This window comes from Rhincodon typus, chromosome 6 (assembly GCF_021869965.1).
Source record: "Rhincodon typus isolate 14 chromosome 6, sRhiTyp1.1, whole genome shotgun sequence".
Classification (NCBI taxonomy): Eukaryota; Metazoa; Chordata; class Chondrichthyes; order Orectolobiformes; family Rhincodontidae; genus Rhincodon; species Rhincodon typus.
The window spans coordinates 14,721,995-14,745,512 of NC_063337.1; the positions used below are offsets into that span (position 1 = coordinate 14,721,995).

The 23,518-nt window shown below is 39.2% G+C and overlaps 1 protein-coding gene across 1 annotated transcript in view; it reads left to right on the forward strand.

The window, feature by feature from the left end:
• The window catches only part of cyfip1 (cytoplasmic FMR1 interacting protein 1), a 173,372-nt gene that overhangs the window by 51,995 nt on the left and 97,859 nt on the right, over positions 1-23,518 (forward strand). The window contains exons 12-16 of the mRNA XM_048597890.1: positions 2,163-2,288; positions 5,249-5,415; positions 9,181-9,328; positions 11,151-11,304; positions 21,100-21,256. Of these exons, the coding sequence (XP_048453847.1) occupies positions 2,163-2,288; positions 5,249-5,415; positions 9,181-9,328; positions 11,151-11,304; positions 21,100-21,256 (752 nt within the window). The remainder of the gene's footprint in view (positions 1-2,162; positions 2,289-5,248; positions 5,416-9,180; positions 9,329-11,150; positions 11,305-21,099; positions 21,257-23,518) is intronic.

Sequence of the window (23,518 nt, forward strand, 5' to 3'; positions counted from 1 at the left end):
TAAGGGATACGGTGAGAACGCGGGTAAGTGGATCTGAGTCCACGAAAAGATCAGCCATGATCTTATTGAATGGCGGAGCGGGCTCGAAGGGCCGGACGGCCTGCTCCTGCTCCTAGTTCTTATGTTCTTATGTTCTTGCTATTCTACTCAGTGGAATTTTTAAATTTGAATATATTTTTGAATCTGTACCATTCAGCATTGATTAATTCTTCTCTTCTTTAATATAAATGTCAATTAAAATGATAATATTTACACAAATGCTTTCTTGGAATTAAGAAATTAATTAATAACCTGTCTTTAATTATATCTCCTCATTAACTAGATAATTATTTCATATTGAAGCGTGTAACTGCTGCAGGATTGAACTCTGTTAAAAGGATGTGTCGCCATTACTGAAAAATTGAAGCACATTTCTTAATTTAACCAAATATGAGTTAATACTGCAATATTTTTAAAAAAAAGGTAGAGAGTGTATTTCATTGGGTCTCTTTGATGGTCTCAGTAACTCTATCCTTATATCTTTCCGTTCCCCAAAAATGTTCACAGTAAACTTTAGTTTTCTTTAATTCATCTTACTTCAATTCTACATCAGTGGTGCTGATTTAGTTCTCGTGTCTTTACAAATAAAAACTAATTATTTTTGGGCTGGAATTTTTTGACCCCGGTGCATACTGGTTTGGTGGCTTGCAGATAGTAGCAAGGGAATTTTCAGTGGAACACATTAAGAGACCTCTCGGATACACTATGGCCACAGGCTGGGAACTAGATTGACTGCTGTTTCATGGAGGCATGAACCAATTTGTTTAATTATGACCTGACTTCAGCGCTGCTGCAAAATGGCCCTAATGTCCGAGCAGTCACCTGCTATTGAAGGATGCTGTCCGGTTGAGCTGACTTTCCTGTGGCAAATTGAGGCCATTGGATCTAGCATTTCTTGCATCAGTGAACAGGGTCATGAGGGTGGGATGCAACAATCTGCAAGTGAACAGGCTTGAGGTGTGAAGTACTTCCCCATCATTCCAATATTCGTATTGCTTTGAGCACTCCTCAGTACAGCCCTTCTTTTATGAAAGAGCAAGGGCCTCTTCATCTTTTATGAAAGAGCAAAGGTCTCCATGTTGAGGCATCTTTTGCCTCACTCAGCAATGTTCACCTCTTTAGGGACAAGAAGCCAGAGTAGCTGTTCCCTTGACTTGTAGCATTGGGAACATCTTGGCCATCCTTAATAGGTTGGCTAACATGGGGCAGCCAATTAGATATTCCTCCTAGAAGATAATGTTATTGGATGTTTTGTTGTATGGATGAGACCCCAATATAGTCATGACAAATGGATACTGACAAAGATGGAAAAACACAGGCTGGTGATGTTCTTGTAATTTTTACAAAATAGTTAGAAAATATTGTCATTCAGTTTTTTTTTCCTGGGTGTTTGTTTACTTTTACTTTTTTGATTTCATCTGTTTGACTCATTAATACATTCTGTTTCCGAGGGGGTACTCCAAATAATGGAATGAGGAATGGCATGATAGTAATGATAGGTTGGTAATTCACCTTGGGACTTTGACTTCAATTGGAATGTTAAATAAATTCCTTCGTGATTTTGATTCCTTAGATTCCTCCCAGGATATTGGAAAGTATTCCAGAAAGTGAAGAAATAAAGTTACATATTCTTTGTGCCAACTTTTTTGTTACTTCCTATCCTTCCATGTTGCATCCAGAAAGCTGCTTTCAGTGTGGCTACTTCCAAGAGTTCTTCCTGTCTGTTACCAGTGTATGTTTTCCTATACTTAATTTTTGATCAAGGTTTGCATAAGATTGCAACTTTGTATGGCACAGATTCTGATATTGTCATCAATCAAATCTATGGAAAGAGACTTTGAGGCTGTTGAGAATTAGAAGACTTGAAGTTGTATGACCTTGTTCAGTGAGCAACATGAAGTTAACACCCAATATATCACACCTTAACATTCCTGGAAGAACAGAATGAAATTTCCTTTACCTCAAATGTTAACTTTTTCCAAAGATGCTGCCTGACTGCTGAGTAACTTCATCATTTTCTGTTTTTATTTCAGATTGTCAGCATCTGTGCTTTTCTTTATCTAAAGTTAAAACAATTGGCTTTCAGTCTGTTCTTTGTCTCATATTAAATTATAATTTTACAGTACTCTTGGAAACTTGTGCATCCCACTGATAAGTACTCTAATAAAGACTGTCCAGATAATGCAGAAGAATATGAGAGAGCAACTAGATACAATTACACAAGTGAAGAGAAGTTTGCACTTGTTGAGGTGAGATGCTTCACATTTTTAACCTATTTGTTTTGAAAACTCTCTTTCATCAATAAAATCTAGCATTTAAGATGTAACAGGGTCAGTGCCAGTATGCTTAGAATATGTAAAATCCCTGTGGTTGAGTAGTCGCTTAATTGTGAAAAACTTCCTGGTAGTTTCTTCATTCAAGCTTTTCTTATTCCCAGACTAAAGCATGAAAAAAAAAATAGGTATGAACAGGGCCCAATTTTCTAGACCATAAGACAAAGGAGCAGAAATTAGGCCATTTGGCTTATCGAGTCTGCTCCGCCATTCAATCATGACTGATAAGTTTCTCAACCCCATTCGCTTGCCTTCTCCCCATAATCTTTGATCCCCTTAACAATCGTAAACATGTCTATCTCTGTCTTAAATATACTCAATGACTTGCCTCCCATGCCTTCTGTGGCAATGAATTCCAAAGATTCACCATTCTCTGGCCGAAGAAGTTTCTCCTCATGTCCATTCTAAAGGATCTTCCCTTCACTGTATGTCTGTGCCCTTGGGTTCTAGTCTCTCCTGCCAGTGGAAACATCTTCCCAACGTGCACTCTATCTAGGCCTTTCAGTATTCTGTAAGTCTCAATTAGATTCCACCCCCCCATCCTTCTATTCAATTACTTTTTGAGATTTTATTGAAGGCGACCTTCTGATTTTTCAGGGCCTACCTTTTGGTTTAAATGGGTACTTTGAAGATAAGGCAGATCGAAAGATTTTAAGTTAGAAACGTTATTGAAGCAGGAACTTGCAAGCTTGCTGTGTCCCTCTGTTGGAGGACATTTAAAAAAAATGAGACTTTGTTGGTCAACTGGTAAGCTAACAAAATTTGAGCAGTTTTCCATTATTTACCCCGTCGTCATCTTCCATTGCCTGATATTGAATCAGACTTGAGGTCAGGAAGGTTAGTCTCTTCTGCATTGAGTAAATACCCAACATTTTCAACCATCTAAAATTTTGTAAAAACAGAAAACACATGCGTGATAATAATCAAAAAAAATGCTAGTATACAGGCAGACACTTCTATAGAAGAAACATTTAAAGCTCAACCAAAGAAAAGAACAAGAAAGAGCTGGATTTCTCTCAATACTTTTTTCTCCCAGTAATCTGATATCCCCAAAATCTCAAATTTTATAAATTTTCTCTCAATTCATTGGACAAGTACAAAAGAGGAGCACAAAGATGAGTTACATTATTGAAAGTGATATTAAGTAAGAACCATTTGTGATGAAAATTGTGTAATATTATCATATTTGGAATTTGCTCGCTTTGGGGAAAAAAGCAAGTGCTGTTAGATGTGGGTTAATGCTGTAAAGTTTACTTTTAATCAAAGGTCAGAAAGGTATTCTGGAAGTAACCATAATGTATCAACTCTAAAAAAACGTATGATTATAGTTTAATTTGTGACAGATCCCCATGTTGTAAATGGAATAAAACAGTTGCACCTTTTGAGTTTATGATAGGCAATGTAAACGGAACTAAGCCATTAGTTTTGTCTTGACTTCAATTCAAAAGAAAACCACTATTTAGTTCAAAGGGGAAAAAATTTTGTCTTAGCAAGATTTTTCAGTTCAGGGGAAATGGTTACTGCAGCAATGGTGTTTCTAGTCCTTGAAGCTTCTAAGCCAGGAGAAGTGGCTTAAAGCTTCAAGTTGTGAAAACTGAAAAAAGCTTAGGCTTTCAGAATTCTTAAAGGTTTTTGCTATCAGACTGAAAGAAATTGTAAAAATTGTCTCTACAGTTCAAGAAAAAGAAACTGAAGAGCCTCAGTTTGGTAAAGATTTAAAAGCTGAGATAAGAGTGACATTTCTCTCAAATCGATCTCTAATAGTCTGTCTTGGGAAATAGATTGAAACTTGGTTTTCCTGTTTGTGTTAAGATCTTTCCAAACTGCCTTTTATATCTATAGTTCCTGTTTTCCGTTCTTTGTACAGTGAACTTGTGTTTTGTTCAAGAAAATCTGCAGTCTCCTGCGAATATGTTTTGGTGACTAGTCATCATGTGACAAAGGTCTTTGCCGTGGGGTGGGGGAGTTCAAAATTAGGGGGTATATTTTTAAGATTAGAGGAGAAAGATTTTAAAAAAAGATATGAGGGGCAAATTTTTTCACAGAGGGTGGTTCATGTGTGGAATGAACTGCCAGAGAAAGTAGTGGATGCAGGTACATTTACAACATTGAAAAGGAATTTGGATAAGTTTATGGATTGGAAAGGTATGGAGGGGTATGGGCCAAGTGCAGGCAGGTGGGGCTAGTTTAATTTGGGAACATGGTTGGCGTGGACTGGTTGGACCAATGGGTCTGTTTCTGTGCTCTAAGACTCTATGACTGTAGCTGATTAATGAAAGAATTAAATGTATGATCTATCAAGCCAGGTTTCCCACTGGGATCTGACTTGTCCAGTATTACCATCACCTCGGAACACAACACTTAATTCTGTTCTTCCTACGACAAATTAAAAAGGTGATCATGTTGCACTTCAATTACAGCTGTCTTAATGCAATTTAAAAACTGTTATATAACTGGCTTTGCAAAACTATTAACCACAGCTGAAGTTGCAGCTTAATTATGGGAAAAATCGACCCACTTGAGGAAAGGCTACATTACCTTGAGAATCTTGATGGACAAGTTTTTAGTAATCTTGAGATTATTGAATGATGTTAGCAATGAATGAACTGAGTTTAGTTTGGTTAAATACCTTGATCAGGAAGATAGCAGTTTTTGTCAAGGTGAATTCAATGGAAGAATATATAAGTTTTGAAAACATTTGACTTTGACTCATTTAAAATTGGAGCATAATATTTGATTGCTGTCAGTGATTGAAGAACATTAAAGTCTTCCAGTGCTTGACTATTTCTACGCAGTTAAAAAGAACACCTTAGTTTTTTGAGTGTGAAAAGCCGATCGAACAAAGTTAAAATTGGTTCATCTGTTTTGGGCTGCAGGTTATTGCCATGATAAAAGGATTGCAGGTGCTGATGGGCAGAATGGAGAGTGTGTTCAATCATGCAATTCGACATACCATTTATGCTGCACTCCAAAATTTTGCTCAGAAAACACTTCGTGAACCTTTGCGTCAGGCTATCAAAAAGAAGAAGAATGTGATTCAGAGGTTTGTCTAAATTGTACATAAAATGTGGCAATTCTCAACTTATCACTTCTCAGGAGAAGAAAATATAATTTTGTTGATTACAACATAAGTAGCCACCTGCATTTTTTCTTTATTATTTGATGGAATATGAATGTTTCTGGTAGGGCATTTGCTAATTATTCTGAACTTTTTGGCTTCCTGAACCATTTCAAAAAGGCAAGTCAGAATCAATCACATTGTGTGACTCCAAGCCCACAGCATAGGCTAGGCTAGGTAAGGATGGCAGACATCTTTCCTAACAAGGTTTATACAGCAATCAATTATACTTTTCATGGTCTGGCTGCACATGAATTGAGTTTAAATACCACCAGTTCCTGTGGAAAGATTTGAACCAATGTCTCCTGAGTAGTAGCCTCTGGATTACTAGCTCAGGACACAGGAGCATAGAATATAGGAGCAGGAGGAGGCTAATCAGCCCTTTGAGCCTGCACCACCATTCAATATGACCATGTCTGATCATTCAACTCGCCGTGTTCCTGCTTTGTCCCCCATACCCTTGATCCCTCTAGCCCAGCCCCAACAATTGTGTCTGACTCCTTCTTGAAAACATTGCGTTTTAGCATCAAACACTTCCTGTGGCAGAGAATTCCATAGACTCGCCACACACTCTAACTGAAGAAATTTCTCATTTTCTCTGTCTTAAAAGGCCTACCCCTTATTCTCTGGACTGGCTCTGGATTTCTCAGTCATTGAGAACAATTTTTCTGCATCTACCCTGTCTAATCCTGTTAGAATTTTATAGATTTCTTTGAGATACTCCCTCATTCTTAACTCGAGTGTATGTAGTCCTAACCAATCTGACGCTTCCTTCTTTGTCCCACCAACCCAGGAATAAAGCATTTGTTGCACTCCCTCCATAGCCAAAACATCCTGCCCCTGATAAGGAGTCCAAACTGTATACAATATTGTAGGTGTAGTCTTACAAATGCCATGTATAATTGCAGCAAGGCATCTCTGCTTCTGCATTCGTGTTGAGTGGCACGAAGGCCATGCTAAATGGGACAGATTTTGAACAGGTCTAGCAACTCAAAACTGGGCATCCATGGGGCACTGTGAGCCATCAACAGCACCAGAATTGCACTCCAGCACAATCAGCATCCTCTTGGCCCAGCATATCCTCCAACCAACCATTACTGGTATTTGTGGCATGCATTTTGAAGAATAAATTTAAAATTTGCAGATACTTGAGTAAAGAATTGTGTTCCCTTTCTTTCTAATCTTCAGCTGTATATTAAGGAACAGAAATTAACCATTCAGCAGTGTATCTTCTAAGATGCGCATATGCACATCTGTTGTGACGTTCCATGCAGGGTGATCGGTGTCAGCATGCTGAACCACAGCATTGACTTGTATTTATGGAAGTATGTGCCTCGAAAACCTGTGCAGCCAGTAGGAAAAATTGTGGCAACACTGCTATTCAACCCATGAAGCCTGCTTCACAATTTGTTTTTCTTTATTCATTAACGGGATGAGGGCATCACTGGCTAGGCCAGCATTTATCGCCCATCCCTAATTGCCCAGAGGGCAGTTAAGAGTCAATCACATTGCTGTGGGTCTGAAATCACATGTAAGCCAGACCAGGTAAGGATGGCAGTTTCCCTCCCTAAAGGACATTAGTGAACCAGATGGGTTTTTCCTGACAATTGACAATGGATTCATGGTCATCATTAGATTCTTAATTCCAGATATTTATTGAATTCAAATTCCACCATCTGCCCTGGCAGGATTTGAAACTGGGTCCCCAGAACATTATCTGGGTCTCTGGATTAACAGTCCAGCGATAATACCACTAGGTCATTGCCTCCCCCCTCATGGCTGAGTGAACATTTCCAATGTCTTTCATCACATATTGCTGTAACGTTTAATACTAGTCTTAAATAAAATTCATCAACCTCTACTTTAAATGTACTCAAAGGCTGTGTGCTTCCACAGCCCTCTGGGGTAGAGAATTCCGAAGATTCACCACCACCTTAGTAAAGCCTATCTTGGTCCTAAATTAAGATTGGAGAGACTAAAAGTAGGGGATACAATCTGGGAAGCACCTTACTTGCATATATCCTTTAAAAGTTTTTGTTGGTTTCAATGAGATCACTTCTCATTCTTGGAAACTCTCGAGAACGCAGGCCCTCTCTGTCCAGTCTCTCTCCTTGGGCAAACCTGCTATCCTGCAAACAAGTCTGGTGAGCCCTTATTGCATTCATAATATCTTTTCCTGAGATAAGACCAAATTGTGCACAGTATTCCAGGAGCTTTTGACCTGATTCAATCGAAACAATTGAAGCAAGACTTCACTACTCTTGTAATCAAATGCTCTCGCGAGAAAGGATAATATTCCATTTGCCTTCTTAATAGGTTGTTGCACTTGCATGTTAGCCTTCACTCACTTATTGACAAGGAGATCCAAGTCCTTTGGCACTGTGATGCTTTCCAAACTTCTAAGAAATGCTCTGCATATCAGTTTCTCCTGCCAAATTGGATAGCCTCACATTTTTCTACATTATATTCCATCTACCATGTTTTTGCCCAACAACTAAGCCTATTAATATCCCCCTGAAAATGTCATACATTTTCCTCATAGTTTACACTTCTGTTTATCTTTGTATCAACTGCGAATCTGGAGATATTGCATTTGATCCCCACCTCCAAATTACTGATATACATTGTGAACAGCTAGGGCTCCAAGTACCTCACCTTTGCCAGTCTGCCAATGTAAGAATGACTCATTTTCCTAAATAATGTTTTATATGATATGCCTTAGTTTTGCTAAGGAACGCTCTGTGGGGAACCTTAGCAAGATAATTCTGAAAGTCCAAGTAGATCCAATGTCCATCAGTTTGGTTGCTTTAATCCTGAAAAGATTAAAAACTCCCAAGTTTGTCAAACTTTGCAAATGCATGTTGACTGTGCCCAGTAAGACCATATTTATCCAAGTGTTCATTTATCATGTCCTTTTAGAATTTCTAGTATTTTCCCTACTATCGATGTAAGGCTGATAGATCTCTGGTTTCCTGTTGTTTTTTCTTTGTTCCTCTCTTAAATAGTGGGTTGACATTTGCAGGCTTCTAATCTGCAGGAATCATTCCAGAATCTTTGAAATTTTGCTTGGCAGTTAACTGTCATAGCATCTAATTGCTGCATTCTCCATGTCAATGCCTCTACCAATCAGAGTCCATTTGCCAATCAGTTCTCATATAGTATGTGATGTTGTTCCCCTCTTACATTGGTATTCTTGCCAGTGTCCTCATGCAAGATGAATAGTTTCAGCAAAATTATATTTTTAAGCAATATTCAGGTTCCCTGCTATCAAAAGACTGTTAAACAATATAATGTTAAAATATGAGCAATATTGAAAAGTTGAAGTTTACTTTATTGCGTTCTAAATAATGATACTAACTTTGCAAGAGCATTGCCTTCTGTACCAGCCACCGTCAGATTTTGGTTAGCCAACATTTACCAATGTAGCTTTAGCATTTGTGAAGAAGTCATATTGGATGCTGTCTCTGCAGATGTTGCCAGACATGTTGTGTTTTTCTGGTATTTTCTGTTTTCATTTCAGATTTCCAGCATTTACAGTATTTTGCTAATATTGTCTATTGTTTGGTGTTGTCTGTTGCTGTAATTTTTTCATAATTCCTGCTCTCCATTGTACAATTGCATAAGGCAAGCAAACAAAAACATGTTAGTGGAACTGATGCTGATACATTTCTTTGTCCTATATCTGTCTAGTGTTTTGCAAGCAATTAGAAAGACTATTTGTGATTGGGACGTTGGACACGAACCAACAAATGATCCTGCGCTCCGAGGAGAGAAGGACCCAAGAGGAGGCTTTGAGATCAAAGTTACTCCCCGGGCAGTCGGACCATCTAGTACCCAGGTGTTTCTTCAGTGCAAACTTCTGCCTAATAATCTCTGGTTCAAATAACTTAATTTGACGTCCAAGCTATAAATTGAAATTGAGGTCCACATTCAATTCAAGATTGCCTTGGAAGGATTGAGGCTTTTGAAACATGCAGTGTTGCACAGTATTTTTAAAACTTTGGATCTCGCAGATCTTAGACTGTGTCTCTAAGTCCTGTAAATTCCCATTTTCTAATCTGTTTTATAAGCAAGGTCATTTCTTGGTCAGCCTCAAAAATAAATTTAAATTATTGCTTTGAGAAAAGCTTTGAAACTTCCATTCATTTAATCATCAGTTTAAGGCACATGTCACACACTGAAAAAGAACTATGGTAAAATATGGTGTGTTGAATAACAATGATTCCTTCTATTTCCTTGTCATTTTGTGAAGAAGGAATAGTTTAAACTTAACTTTTGATTCTTTTAAATATTCCTTACAAAAATACTTCATTCATAATTTTGCAATGTGATATTTTACTAATTGGTTTTTAAGTTGAAGTTATGCAAAGCTAAGCATTGTTGCTCATACTTTAAGGATATAAATTTGCATCCAGTTAATGCCCTTGCTTGAGCTCCTGCAAGCAACACGTTATTAATATTAAAACTCTTAACTGAAGTAGTTACAAGTAGCTTGATTTACACTTATTTTTAAAAACTTGAGGCGCAAGTGTAATTTGAAGAGTTATTTTTTGAGTAGTTATTATTTCCTCCCTTTCCTTCCAGATACTGTGTAGTTTGTTTGCTTTTGCAAATCAACAATTACAGAATTACACCGCATGCGTTATGCAAATTTGTTAGCATGCCTTATACCTGGCACATCCTGATCAGGCTCTATGCTTGAGAGTGGCTTCTAGACAAACTAAACAACAAACAAGTATTTCCTATGAATTTTTAAGAAATTTTGCTTACCGCTGCAGCAGGCATCTTGAAAATGTAAAGATGGCCTTTTTCCATTCTTTCCTCTTAGCATGCTTTCATAAGTATTTTAACAGCTCCTATCAAATTTCTGTCCCTCGATGAGGAGAAGTGCCAGAATAACCAATTGCTGTTGTCAGTTTAACTGACTATCCCATTCATACCATGACTGCTGTATTTTAAGCAATACTGTCCTTTTAAATGTAACTTAAGTTGCTTGCTATGGTAACACTGTGGAAAATGGTAGTCCTAACTTATTAACCAAATTCTTTTCTGTTGCTACTTAACCAAGCTCTCACTCTCTGCTTTTCTTCCTAACTCTTAATGTCCGCTCTTGCCAACTGGCTTTAGTTGTATATGGTGCGCACCATGGCAGAATCATTGCTATCTGGAGAGCTAGCGAAGCAACTAAAATCTCTGGGACTGGACAAAACACTCATTGCGATCAACACTTTTCTGAGGCGGTCCTACATCTATCCAACCATTTTAAATTTTGGTGGTAAGAATAAAGCCTATCTTTCTTTGCTGAAAGAAAGTCAAATTGTTCCATCGTTTAAAGATTCAAAATTCTGTAATAGAGAAATACAAAATTAAGTTGAATTTCAAGTGGATTGTTCCAACCTAGCTACTGTCCTTGTTTTAAATGGTAAACACTCTTTCTGTAATGGCAGTGTGGGAATATGATGTTGTGTTTATTTAAAACATCAATTATTTCCAGTTCTGGTTTTATATCAAAATAGGTTGCTGTGGCAGAAATAAATCTGACTTACTAGGAATTATCCCCAGTGGTGGAACAGTTAGGCTTTCTCCCATTAAATTCATAATGACTAATGTGCCCTTTACTTTTTTCTTTTTGTTTTGTTTTACGTTTCCTGTTGGTGTAGCTCTACATGGTTAGAACTATGCTAGAGTCCCTCATTGCTGACAAAAGTGGCGCAAAGAAAACCTTGAGAAGTAGTCTTGAGGGCCCCACCATTTTGGCGATAGAAGAATTTCACCGGCATTCATTCTTCTACACTCATTTACTCAATTTCAGTGGTAAGATATCGCTTCCACAAGAGACAGTGTGATGGGGCAAACTTGCATTTTGACCGTATACAGTTAGAGATGCTTTTATTTATTCTTAAACCTGTTTGTGGAGGAATGTGAAGGTAAAGCAAATATTTTAATTGCACACTCACTGAATGGATATTCACATTTTAGTTTTAACAAATAAAAGCCCATTTTTAAATTTTTGATATTCCAGCATAAAATCCCTCTGATATAGGGGCTGGAGTAGACTGTACAACCTCTTAAACCTTTCAGAAGGATCATGACTGATCTTCGACCTCAACTCGACTTTCTGACTGACTTCACTTCTCCACTCCCTCACTGGAAATCAAGACCTGCTATTTCTAGAATCATCAAAAAAGTTGAAGAGTTTAAAGGAAATACGCAAAATCCCAAATTTTTTTCTCTATTAGCTGGCAGGATGTGGGTATCACTGGCCAGGCCAGCATTTATTGCCTATCCCCAATTGTCCAGAAGGTAGTTAAGAGTCAGCCTCATTGCTGTGGGTCTGGAGTCATGTGTAGACCAGACCAGCAAGGATGGCTGAATCCTTCCCCAAAAGATATTAGTGAACCAGATAGGCTTTGGAAGTCTGAAACACACAGACTTGGGAGCCGTGGTTCAGAATTCTCTTAAGGTTAACATGCAGGTTCATTTGGCAGTTAGGATGGGAAGTGCTATATTAACATTCATTTCAAAAGGACCAGAATACAAAAGCAGAGATGTGCTACTGAGGCTGTATCTAATCAGACCATATTCAGAATAATGTGAGCCCTTCTGGGAAATCTGGGAAAACAATTGTGTAGTCATTTGTTCGCAAGACCTGTTGGATTAGTTCTTGCTGGTTTGAAGGCTTTCCTCGACCTCTCTTTTTTTCAAATATTTCCACTGGTTTGCAGGAAATACAGGGTGGCTGTTTCACAAATGTAAAGTTTCAGATTTATCCAATTCAAAATCACTACTTGCTGCATCTGCTGAAGGAAAGATAAACTGCTTTACTTCAGATTTAAAATTGTTTACAGAGAACCTATTCTATTTGTTACCAGTTTTTTTTTGGCCAACAATCCATTTGTTTCTTTTGATCAATTCTACCCACTCCCACTAAAGCTTTAGCTCATTTTATTGTACAGAATTGAATTTTTCTTTGAATTCTTACCACTTCAACATTCACTTCCTGTGTCATTGACACAACATGGTAGCAGCATGCACGTTGACATTGTGTGCATGGCAACAACTCACCAAAGCTCCTTTGACAACAGCCTTCCAAAGTCTTCACCTTTTCAACCTAGACATAGACAGTAGATACACCACCATCTGCAAGTTCCTCCCCAAATGATGCCGCAACCTGAGTTGGAATACTTGTTATACTTCTGCACTTGTTGTGTGAAAAATCTGGAGTTCCTTACCTAACAGAATTGTGGGTGTACACATAAATCATTGTAAGAAGCCAGATCATCACTATCTCCTCAGATGCAATTAGAGATGGACAGTAAATGCTGGTGCACCCAATGATGCCCACAGCAAGTCAATGAATTAAAACAAAACCTATCCAAGATATAGCTGCAAATTCAAATAACTGAACTGTTTGAAGCAGAATTACTGCATTGAAACTAAATTATTCATTTGCAAAATGGTGAGAGAAGTGGATTCAGTTGCTAGTTTGTTCACTGTGATATCTGTTTGACAGTAGACTTGACCAAAGACCATAAGATGCAGGAGAAGAAGTTGTCCATTTCAGCCCATCATATCTGCTCTGCTATTCAATGAGATCATGGCTAATCTGATAATCTTCAACTCCACTTTCCTGCCTTTTTCTTGTATCTCTTGATTCTTTTACTCAATAAAAATCTATCTCAAATCTATTTGTCGAGTCAGCCTCTTAGCCTTTTGTAGTAAACAATTCCACAGATTCACTGTACTCTCTCTGAGAAAAAAAATTGTCATCTGTTCTGAATTGAGTGACTTCTTACGCTGAGATTATGCCATATGAACGGAAACTCTCCCACAAAGGGAAACAACTACTTCACATCTACCCTGTTAAGTACTCTAGGAATTTTTGTATGTTTCAGTAAGGTCACCTGTCATTCTCCTGAACTTCAATAAATACAAACCCAATCTAATCAATTTCTCCTCAAAAGAAATGACACCCCCTCCCCACCCACCCCAATATCTGGGATTAATGTAGCAAACCTTCTCTGGACTACCTCCAATAGTAGTATATCTTTGTTTATCTAAGGGGAACACAACTGTTTGCAGTGCTCCAGCTGTGGCCAAATCAGTGCCTCAGAGTTTTAACACAACCTCCCTGTTTTTATACTCTATTCACTTTGTTATAAAGGCCACCATTCCATTTACCTTTCTTACTATCTGATGAACGTGGATGCTAGCTTTTTGTGATTCATGCACTAGGATCCTGAAATCCCTCTGTTCTGCAGCTTTCTGTAGTCTTTCCCCATTTCAATAATATTTATCTCCTCTTTTTTTCCTGCCAATGTGTATAACCTGTTATTTTCATCTGCCAAATTTTTGCCCATTCACTTAACCTGCTTGTATCCCTCTGAAGATTCCTTGTTTCATCCACAAAATTGGTGATAGTATATTGACTTGTGCTGTCCAAGTTAGTGATATATGTTGTAAACAGTTGTGCTTCCAGCACTGATACCTGTGGCACTCTACTAGTTCTGAGGAAGGGTCTCCGGACCTGTTTTCTCCTTCACAGATGCTGCCAGACCTGCTGAGCTTTTCCAGCAACTTTGTTTTTGTATTCTACTAGTTACAGGTTGCAATTCTGAAATGCCCCCTTTATCCCAACTCTCTGGCTTCTATTAATAGTGAAATCCACATCCATGACAACATACTACTCTTAACACCATGGACTCTTATCTGAATTAGTAGTCTTCTGTATGGAACTACATTGAAAACCTTGTGGAAATTCAAATATGTTATATCTACCGGTTCCCCTTTATCTATCCTGCTTGTTACCTCTTTAAAGGTTGTGAGGTATGATTTCCTCTTCATGAAATCATGCTGACTCTGCTTGATTTTATTGTGGATTTCTAAATGTTCTGCAGTTGCATTCTTTATAAAAGACTTTAACATTTTCATAACAACAGACATTTTGACTAGCCTACAGTACCCTTTTTTTTGGTTAGTGTCTCTCTTTTTTGAATAAAGATGTTACAAGGTTTTTTCCAGAATCTAAGGATTCTTGGAAGATTACTACCAGTGCATCCACTGTCACTATAGCAACTTCCATTAAAAGCCTATGATGCAACCCATTAGGCACAAGGGACTTCTACTGATTGTTACTGTGTTTATTTTCTTCTTCTCCTCCTCCTCCTCCTCCTCTTCCACGCCTCCCCTCCATCACGTCCCTTTATTATTTTGTGTTGGGAAAGCTATTACTTTCTTCCACAACCAACTCTGATACTGAGTATTCATTCAATTCCTCTGTCATTTCCTGGGTCCCCATGATTAATTCCCCAGTCTTGTTCTGCGTGAGTCCAATACTCACTGTTGCCTCTCTCTTCTTTTTAGATGTATTTGAAGAAGCTCTTGCTGTCTGTCTTTATGTTAGTTGCTAGTTTGGCCTCAGTTTATTTTCTCTGTCTTGATTTTTCTTGCTTATCTTTAATTGGCCTTTAAATCTTATTTAGGTTTTGTACAGTTGTTTCTGACCCAAGTTGCTCCCTATCAAACTGAATGCTAAATTCTACAATGTCGTGGTTACTGTTCCCAAGGGTATCTTTTACTGTGCGATAATTTGTTAAACCTCCCTTATCATACATTTCCAGATCTAGAATAGTCTGATCCCTGATTGGTTCAACAACATACTGTTTTGGGAAACTGTCCAGACAGAACTCATTCTGAATTCTCCCTTTCGTCACTTCTGCCCCTTTAATTTTCCTATCTATATAAAGATTGAAGTCGCTTATAGTTAATATATTGCCATTTTTACATAATTTCGTTATCTTCAGATTTATACTCTATTATACAGAACAGCTACTGTTAGGGGGCATTTGGACTACTCTCACCAGTGTCTCTTCCCTCTATTCCGAGAATGATGCAGTGTAGAAGAGGCCCTTCAGCCTATTGAGTTTATGCTGCCAAAACTTGTCTAAATCTATGCTAGTCTTTCTTTCCAGTACTAGACCCGTATCCTTGAATGTTATGACGTTTAAAGTGCTCATTCAAGTACTTTTTAAAGGTTGTGAGGTTATCTACTGCCCTCCTATGCAATGCATTCCAGACCCACCACCATCCTTTCGGTGAACAAAGAGTTGCTCAATACCCTTTAAACTTCCTGCTTTCTGCTTTAAAAGTGTTCCCCTTCGAACAGAGCCTTCAGTTAAGGGAAACAGCTTTTTTTTTGTCCATCCTGTCCATGCCCATCATACTCTTAAGCACTTCTATTGGGTTTTCCCTCTGCCTTCTCTGCTGCTTAAAAAAAAACTGAGCTTATCCAGCCTCTCTTCAAAGCTAAACTGTTCTATTCTGGTGAATTTTCTCTGCAGCCCCCCCAGTGCAGTCATACCCTTCTATAGTGCGCTGACAAGAACTGCCCACAATGCTCCAGCTGTGGCCTAGGCACAAGTTCTGACCACAGTTTCAGTATAACCGCCCTGTTGTTTATCTTTGCCATGACACATAAATGTATGTGTCCTATATGCCTTCTTAATTACCCTAATTAATCTTTCCTGCAACCTTCAAGGACTTGTGGACAGACCCATCTTCTCTCTCTAAATGGAGATTAATTCTCTCCTTATGATTTTCACCATTCATTTCCATACCACAGCTGTGAGACTCACTGATCTGTAAATTATTGGTTTAAGTTTACTACCTTTCTTTAGCTGTCCTCCAGTCGTCTGGCAACTCCCTTGGACCCAGAGGGGAATGAAAATTTGTGTTAGGGCCCCTGTGATTTCCTCCCTTCGTCTGCCACTGCAGTCTGGGATACAACTCATCTTGGGCTGGGAACCTGTCCATTTGTAAGGCCGCCATAACCTCCAATTCCACCTCACTCACTATGTCAATCTGCTCAAGAACCTCTTGGTCCATCTTCCCGAAATCTGTGCCTACATCCTCTTCCACCTGAGTGAGGACAGATGTGAAGTACTTGTTTAACAAGCTACCAATGTCCTCCGGAACTCCACACACATTTCTCCCATGGTCCCTAATGGGCCCTACTCTTGCCTTTGTATATCTTGGGATTATCTTGGATGTTATTTTCTTAACTCCACCCATATGGATTCTATATCATCTGATCCGTGATTATTTCTTGCTAATGTACTAATTCCATCTCATTCTAACAAAGCCGCCCCATCAAACTTCACTTCCTTCCTGTCCTTTCAAAAGGACTCAAAACCCTAAATGTTCATTGCTCAGCTTTGATTTCCTTGTAACCATTTCCCCATAATGGCTATAAAATCATACCCATTACCTTAAATTGTGCCATTAATTTGTTTATTTTACTACAAACACCACACTTAATCAAGTAAATGGCCATTAATTTCACCGTATTACCCTTTGTTCCCTTTTGTCCCATTTGTTGCCTTTTTCTTGTGCTTGTATGTTCTGTCCCTCCCTGTTCTGGTTATCATTGTCAAAATAGTTGACTTGCAATGCTGTCTTATGCTGCTGATTTTCAATCTTACATTTCCATCCTCCCAAACCCACAACTTGTAAACACTCGACCTATGGCACTGCTCATTGGGTGAACGTTATTCCTTGGTTGTAAGCTTTCAGTTTTTTTCAGAGTTTAATTATTTTTGAATATTTAAATTATTACAACTGAGGCAGCTGTAGGATGAGTTATGTAATTGGGGTGACACGGTGGCTCAGCAGTTAGCGCTACTGCCTCACCGCGCCAGGAACCTGGGTTCAATTCCACCCTCAGGCAACTGTTTGTGTGGAGTTTGCACATTCTCCCCGTGTTTGCACAGGTTTCCTCTGGGTGCTCCAGTTTCTTCCCCCAGTCCAAAGATGTGCAGGCTAGGTGGATTGGCCATTCTAAATTGCCCGTAGTGTTCAGAGATGTGTAGTTGAGGTAGGTTATGGGGGATGGGTCTGCGTGGGATGCTCTGAGGGTCAGTGTGGACTTGTTGGGCTGAAGGACCTGTTTCCATACTGTCAGGAATCTATGATGCCATGATCTATTGCTGTTTAATAAATGGGAAAGGGAAAATACATTATCCAAACAGGCAATAATTAATTTTCTGGTTTTTCCCAAAACTGTGAATGTGAGGCTGTTGTAATAATTTTTTAAACCTAACTGGTTTACCCTGTAGCCTTAGACTGTGACCCCTAATTCTGGACTCCCTATCATTAGGAACCTCCTTACTGAATCTACCCGACTAGTACTGTTAGAATTTTATAGGTTTCTACGAGATCTCCCCTCATTCTTCTGAATCCCAGCAAATATAATCCTCACCGATTCAAGTTCACTTCATACTTGACAACTGACATCCAGGGAATCACTCTATTAAACTTTCGCTGCACTCCCTGTACAGTGGTTGTGGTTGTTGGAGGTCAGTGATATCAGCTCCGGCACATCTCTGCAGGAGCTCCTTGGTGTTGTCCTACACCCAGTCATCTTCAACTGCTTCATCAATGACTTCCCCTCTATCATAAAGTCAGAAGTACGGATTTTCACTTATAATTTCGCAATGTTCAGCACCATTCACGATACGTCAGCAATCCATGTTCAAATGCAGCAAGATCTGGACAGTATCCTGGCTTGGGCTGACAAGTGGCAAGCAACATTTGTGCCACACAAATGCCAGGCAATGACATCTCCAATAAGAGACATTCAAACCTCTTAATGTTCAATGGCATTACTGTCACTGCATGTCCCACTTCCAACATCCTGGGGGGGGTTACCATTAACCAGAAACTTAACTGGACTTGCCATTTAAATATAGTGGTTACAAGAGCAGGCTAGAGACTGGGAATCTTGCAGCAAGTAACTCACCTCCTAACTCCCCAAAGTCTATCAACCATCTACAAAGCACAGGTCAGGAGTGTGATGGAATGCTCCCTACTTGCCTGGATGAGTGCAGCATCAGTAACACTCAAGCTTGATACCATCCATGACGAAGCTTGATTGGCACCACATCCTCAAGCACCCACTCCCTCCACTGTCGATGCTCAGTAGCAGAATTGTGTATTATCGACAAGATGCACTGCAGAAATTCACCAGGATCCTTAGACAATGCCTTCTAATCCCACGACCACTTCCGTCTAGAAGGACAAGGGCAGCAGACGCATGGGCACACCAACAGCTGCAAGTTACTTCCAAAGCACTCGCCATCCTGACTTGGAAATAGAGCATCGTTCTTTCACTGCTTGGTCAAAATCTTTGTATTTCCTCCCTAATGGCATTGTGGGTCTACCTACAGCATATGAACTGCAGCAGATCAAGAGGTAGCTCACCACCACCTTAGGGGCAGCTAGGGATGGATAATAAACCCTAAACCTAACCCTATTGCAGCCAGCGATACCCAGGTTCCATGAGAGAATAAGAACAAATCTTTCCTCAGAAAAGGAGACCGAAACTGCCCACAACGCTCCAAGTGTGGTCTCACCAAGGCCTGGTATAATTGCAGCAAGACATTCCTTTTCCTACTTGAATCCTCTTACCACAAAGTCCAGCATGTCATTTGCTGCCTTAATACCCGCCACACTTGCATGCTCATCTTCAACAACTGGGTGTACTTACTTAATAGCCTTCATAAACTGCCTTCCTATTTTTGCTCCCAAAGTAGATGACCTCACATTTATCCACATTATACTGCATCTGCCACGTGGCTGCACCAAATATGCTGGCCTTGGTCAGATTGTTGCATGTGGGTGATAATCCTGGTAGAATTAGTGACTGTGCTTTCTCTTTCATTTGCATTTCGGTGTAACATAATGTGGACATGGAATAATATCTTTTAACTACTGAGTATCTGCATTCATCTTCTGATCAACTATACCCAGAGTTTAGAAAGCTGCAAATGTAAGTCTGGGAAATGCCCCAAAGTGCCAGATAGCCAGGTTCGTTTCCACCCTTGGGCGACTATGTAGAATTTGCACATTCCCGCCCTCCTTGTGTGGGTTTCCTCCAGGTGTTCCTGTTTCCTCACACAGTCCAAAGATGTGCAGGTTAGGTGGATTGGCCATGCTAAATTGCCCATAGAGTCCAGGGATGTGCAGGCTAGGTGGATTAGCCATGGGAAATGAGGGGCTATGGGTGGGATGCTCATTGGAGAGTAGGAGTGAACTTGATGGCCCAAATGGCCTGCTTTCATAATGTAGGGATTCTTTGTAAATAGATACATGTTTGCTTTTATGCATACAAATTTTGGAATTGAATATGTTATCCTTCAGCATAAACATGATCATAATTTACAATGGCCATTTGATGAAAAACATTTTGCATATAACAGCATGAGCTTTATATAAAGTTTATCACTAGACTTTAAAGATTCTGTTTTTAATTCATATTAGGTTCTCATGCTTCACTTAGTAGAATTTTAGTACAGAGACTTATAATATACAAAATAATCTTTGTTTGAAATAGAGTTCTTAGTTTGGTGCCTCATAAGGACACAACTGGGCTATTCAGCCCATCTAGCCTGTTCTGCCACTCAGTTAGTTGGATTATAGCTGATCATCTACCTTGATGCCATTTTCACACAGAGCCTCCAAATGCTTTGATGTAATTAGTTTACAGAAATACATTGATTTCTGTCTTGTCTTGAACATGCTCAATGAACCTCGCAGCCCACTGTGGTAGCGTATTCTAAAGATTTCCCACTTTCCAAGTGATGAAATTCCTCCTTGTCTCTGTCCTAAATGACACATTCTGTATTATGATTTTGTCCCCCGATAAGAGATTTACCAGTCATTGAAAACAGCTTATCTATATCACCCCTGTTGGCCTTGTGAGAACTTTATATGTTTCAATTAGGTCCTCTCTCATATTTTGAAAGTCTAGCGAATACTTAAACTCTACAGTTTATTTGATCTTTCTTCATAAGACCATCCCAGAGATTAGTCAAGTGAATCTCCATTGCACTCCCTTCTTGGTAAGCATGTCCTGTCTTAGATGTGAGTCCAGGACTCTATACCAGATGAGGTCCCAGCAGATCTGTACAATAGCAGCAAGTTGCAGTTTACTCAAATCCACCACCTTGTGTTAAAGGCTGACATAACCATTTACCTTCCTAATTGCTTGTTACATCTTTCTGATTCATGAGCAAGGACACCCTGGATCCTTTGGGGACCTTTTCCATCCTTTCACTAATTAAGAAATATTGTCTTTCTGTTTTATTTTAGCGGAGAGGATAGCTTCACACTTATTCACATTCTATTCTGTCTGGCAAGTTCTAGCCCATTCACTTCATAGCCCCTTTGAAGCCATCTTGCATCCTCCTCAGAACTTGTGCTCCCTCCTAGATATCAGTCTGTCATTAGCAGATTTGGAAATATTACAATTGGCTGCACAGATTGTGAGCAACTGTGGACCTAGCACATCACACTAGTAAGAGCCTGCCATTCTGTAGTGATTTTTAAACCAACAATCCTAGTATATTTTCTTTTAGTGTTAACTTGGTGTCACAAACAAAGACAGTTGTGCTCATCAAATTTCACAATCTTGTATACATCATTTTTGAAAATAACTTTAAAAAGAGTGCACTATAAGTGTGTTATGACTATTTCTAATTATAAATATGTAAGTTTTCTATTTTTGCATGTTTAGCTCTATTTGATGGATTTGTCTTTGAATTTTTTCTTAAGAAACTCTTCAGCATTGCTGCGATCTGTCTCAGCTTTGGTTCAGAGAATTCTTCCTTGAGCTGACAATGGGCAGAAGAATCCAGTTTCCGATTGAGATGTCTATGCCATGGATTTTGACTGACCATATTTTGGAGACCAAAGAAGCCTCCATGATGGAGTAGGATTTTAATTTATTTGTCACTTCATTGCATGATGAAAACATTTTGTTCCAGTTACATTCAGTATAATAATGTGGTTTGCACTTGATTGTTGCACTACCTCTAGAAAACAGAAATAGAGGTGAGTGTCAGTTTTCAATGATATCCGAAGTATAAATTTTTTGGGAGTCCCAAAAGTTGGACCAGTGCTGCATTTTCTGTTTAAATGAGTCTACTTTGGTGTCTTATTAGATTTTTGCTGTACTAAAAGAATTTTCAAGCATATTTCCAAGAGAGTTGAAAGAGATACAAGGTGATACAATGAGAAGATGCCAGAGGAGTCAGAGAAATGACCAGTGTGAGGTTTGGTGACAGTAGAGAGGCATTGAGTTGTCTTGATTCAGTTAATGAGTTATAGTTTCATGCTCCCAAATCAGTAACCAATTTTCCCAGAATTCACATGTTCAAATCCTTTAAAGTATGCCAAATCATTTGGGCATGGGCAAAAAATGCTGGCCTAACCCATGATACCCACATTCTCTGATCAAAAGGGTTTCTACCCCACCACAATACTGCAATGCCTCTTATCAAAATGATGTACAAAGGGCTTGTTACAAAGAACTTTCTCTCATCATTATTCTTCATGTAATGGCTGCACTTTCTTCTTCTATTTGTACTTCTGGTGCCCGCAGAGATCTCTCCTTTAGCCCTCATTTCTTATCTATCCTCCTTATTGACAGTATTTGAAAATACAGTGTTAGTTTTCACATAGATGCTGCTGACACCCTGCTCTACCTCACCACCACTTCCTTTGACTATACTGTCATAGTGCTTATCCAACATTTAGTACAGGATAAGCTGAAATTTCCATCAATTGCATGTTGGGAAGGCTGATGCCATTTGAAAAAAACTGCATGGAAGCCAGTATCCAGTTACCAAGTCACCCTTTATTTACTTGTGCACAGTACTCTGGCTGTGGCCAGTCAGCTCAGAGTCAGACCCTTGAACTAAGGAAATTCTAAATCCCCTGTTGATATTTTTTTCCTAACAGATAGAGCTTCATCCTCCACAGTACATTGACTGTGACCATCCAGCTTGGAGTTAGTCCCTTGAACTGAGAAGACAGGGCTTCCTGATTGGGGTTGTTAACCGGGGTCAATCAAGGATCTTGTCAATAAGATCCACCTGTTTCCTATCACTACACCATTGTTTTCAATTCTCACTTCAAACGCACCTCTCTCCCGATAGCAGCCGGAGGTTAACCAGTCTGCTTCATATTTTGTCCTGTAATGAGCTTCCAAGTGTGCATTCATGCTGTTACTTAGACTGCAGATTACTATTTGTGTGCTGCTTTGCTTGTCTCAGCTTGTCTCCTCTTGAAATCTTAAGTTGCATATTCATTGTCTCTAAATTGACTATTTAAGCACATTCTTAACTGGGTGACATGTGCTTAGAAGCAGGGCAAGGCAAGAACACTTAATGAGTTCTTTGAATCAGTGCTTTCTAAAGAAGAGGAATCTGACAAAACAGCAGGACAGGCACCGATAGTGGAGGCGAAAGATAATGTGAAAATTGAAAGAGATAACAAGGTGTAGAGCTAGATGAACACAGCAGGCCAAGCAGCATCAGAGGAGCAGGAAAGCTGACGTTTCAGGTCTCGACCCTTCTTCAGAAATTATAGAAATGGCAGTTCCTACTATCTCTGTGAAAATTGAAAGGGAAGGTTTTGGAAAGGCTGGCTATGTTTTGGATAGACTGGTCACCTTCTGCACTTGGCTTGCATCTCAGGTTGCTGTGGATGTGGAGATTGTGAAGGGTTTGTCTTATTATTTCAAGAGAGCGTGGCAAATGTGATGCCCTTATTCAAGAAAGGACGTAATGACGCGCCTAACAAATGCAGTTCAGTTACTCATATAACAACGGTGGATAAGGTTTTGTTATTCTTGATTAGAAAAAAAAATCAACAGGCATTTGGAGAGGTTGGAATTAATTCAGACACAGCATGGATATATAAAACCAAAGCATGCCTATCCACTCTCATGACTTGCAATTAATTTACCCAGTCTATTGCAGCCAAATAATCTCCTCATGTCTTTGTAGTTTCCTTTGTTTAGATTGAGGAACCTAGTTTCAGATTTTTTTTTCTTTATGCATTAATGGGATGAGGGTGTCGCTGGCCAGGCAGCATTTATTGCCCATCCCTAATTGCCCAAAAGGCAGTTAAGAGTCAGCCGCATTGTTGTGGGTCTGGAGTCACATGTAGGCCAGACCAGGTAAGGATA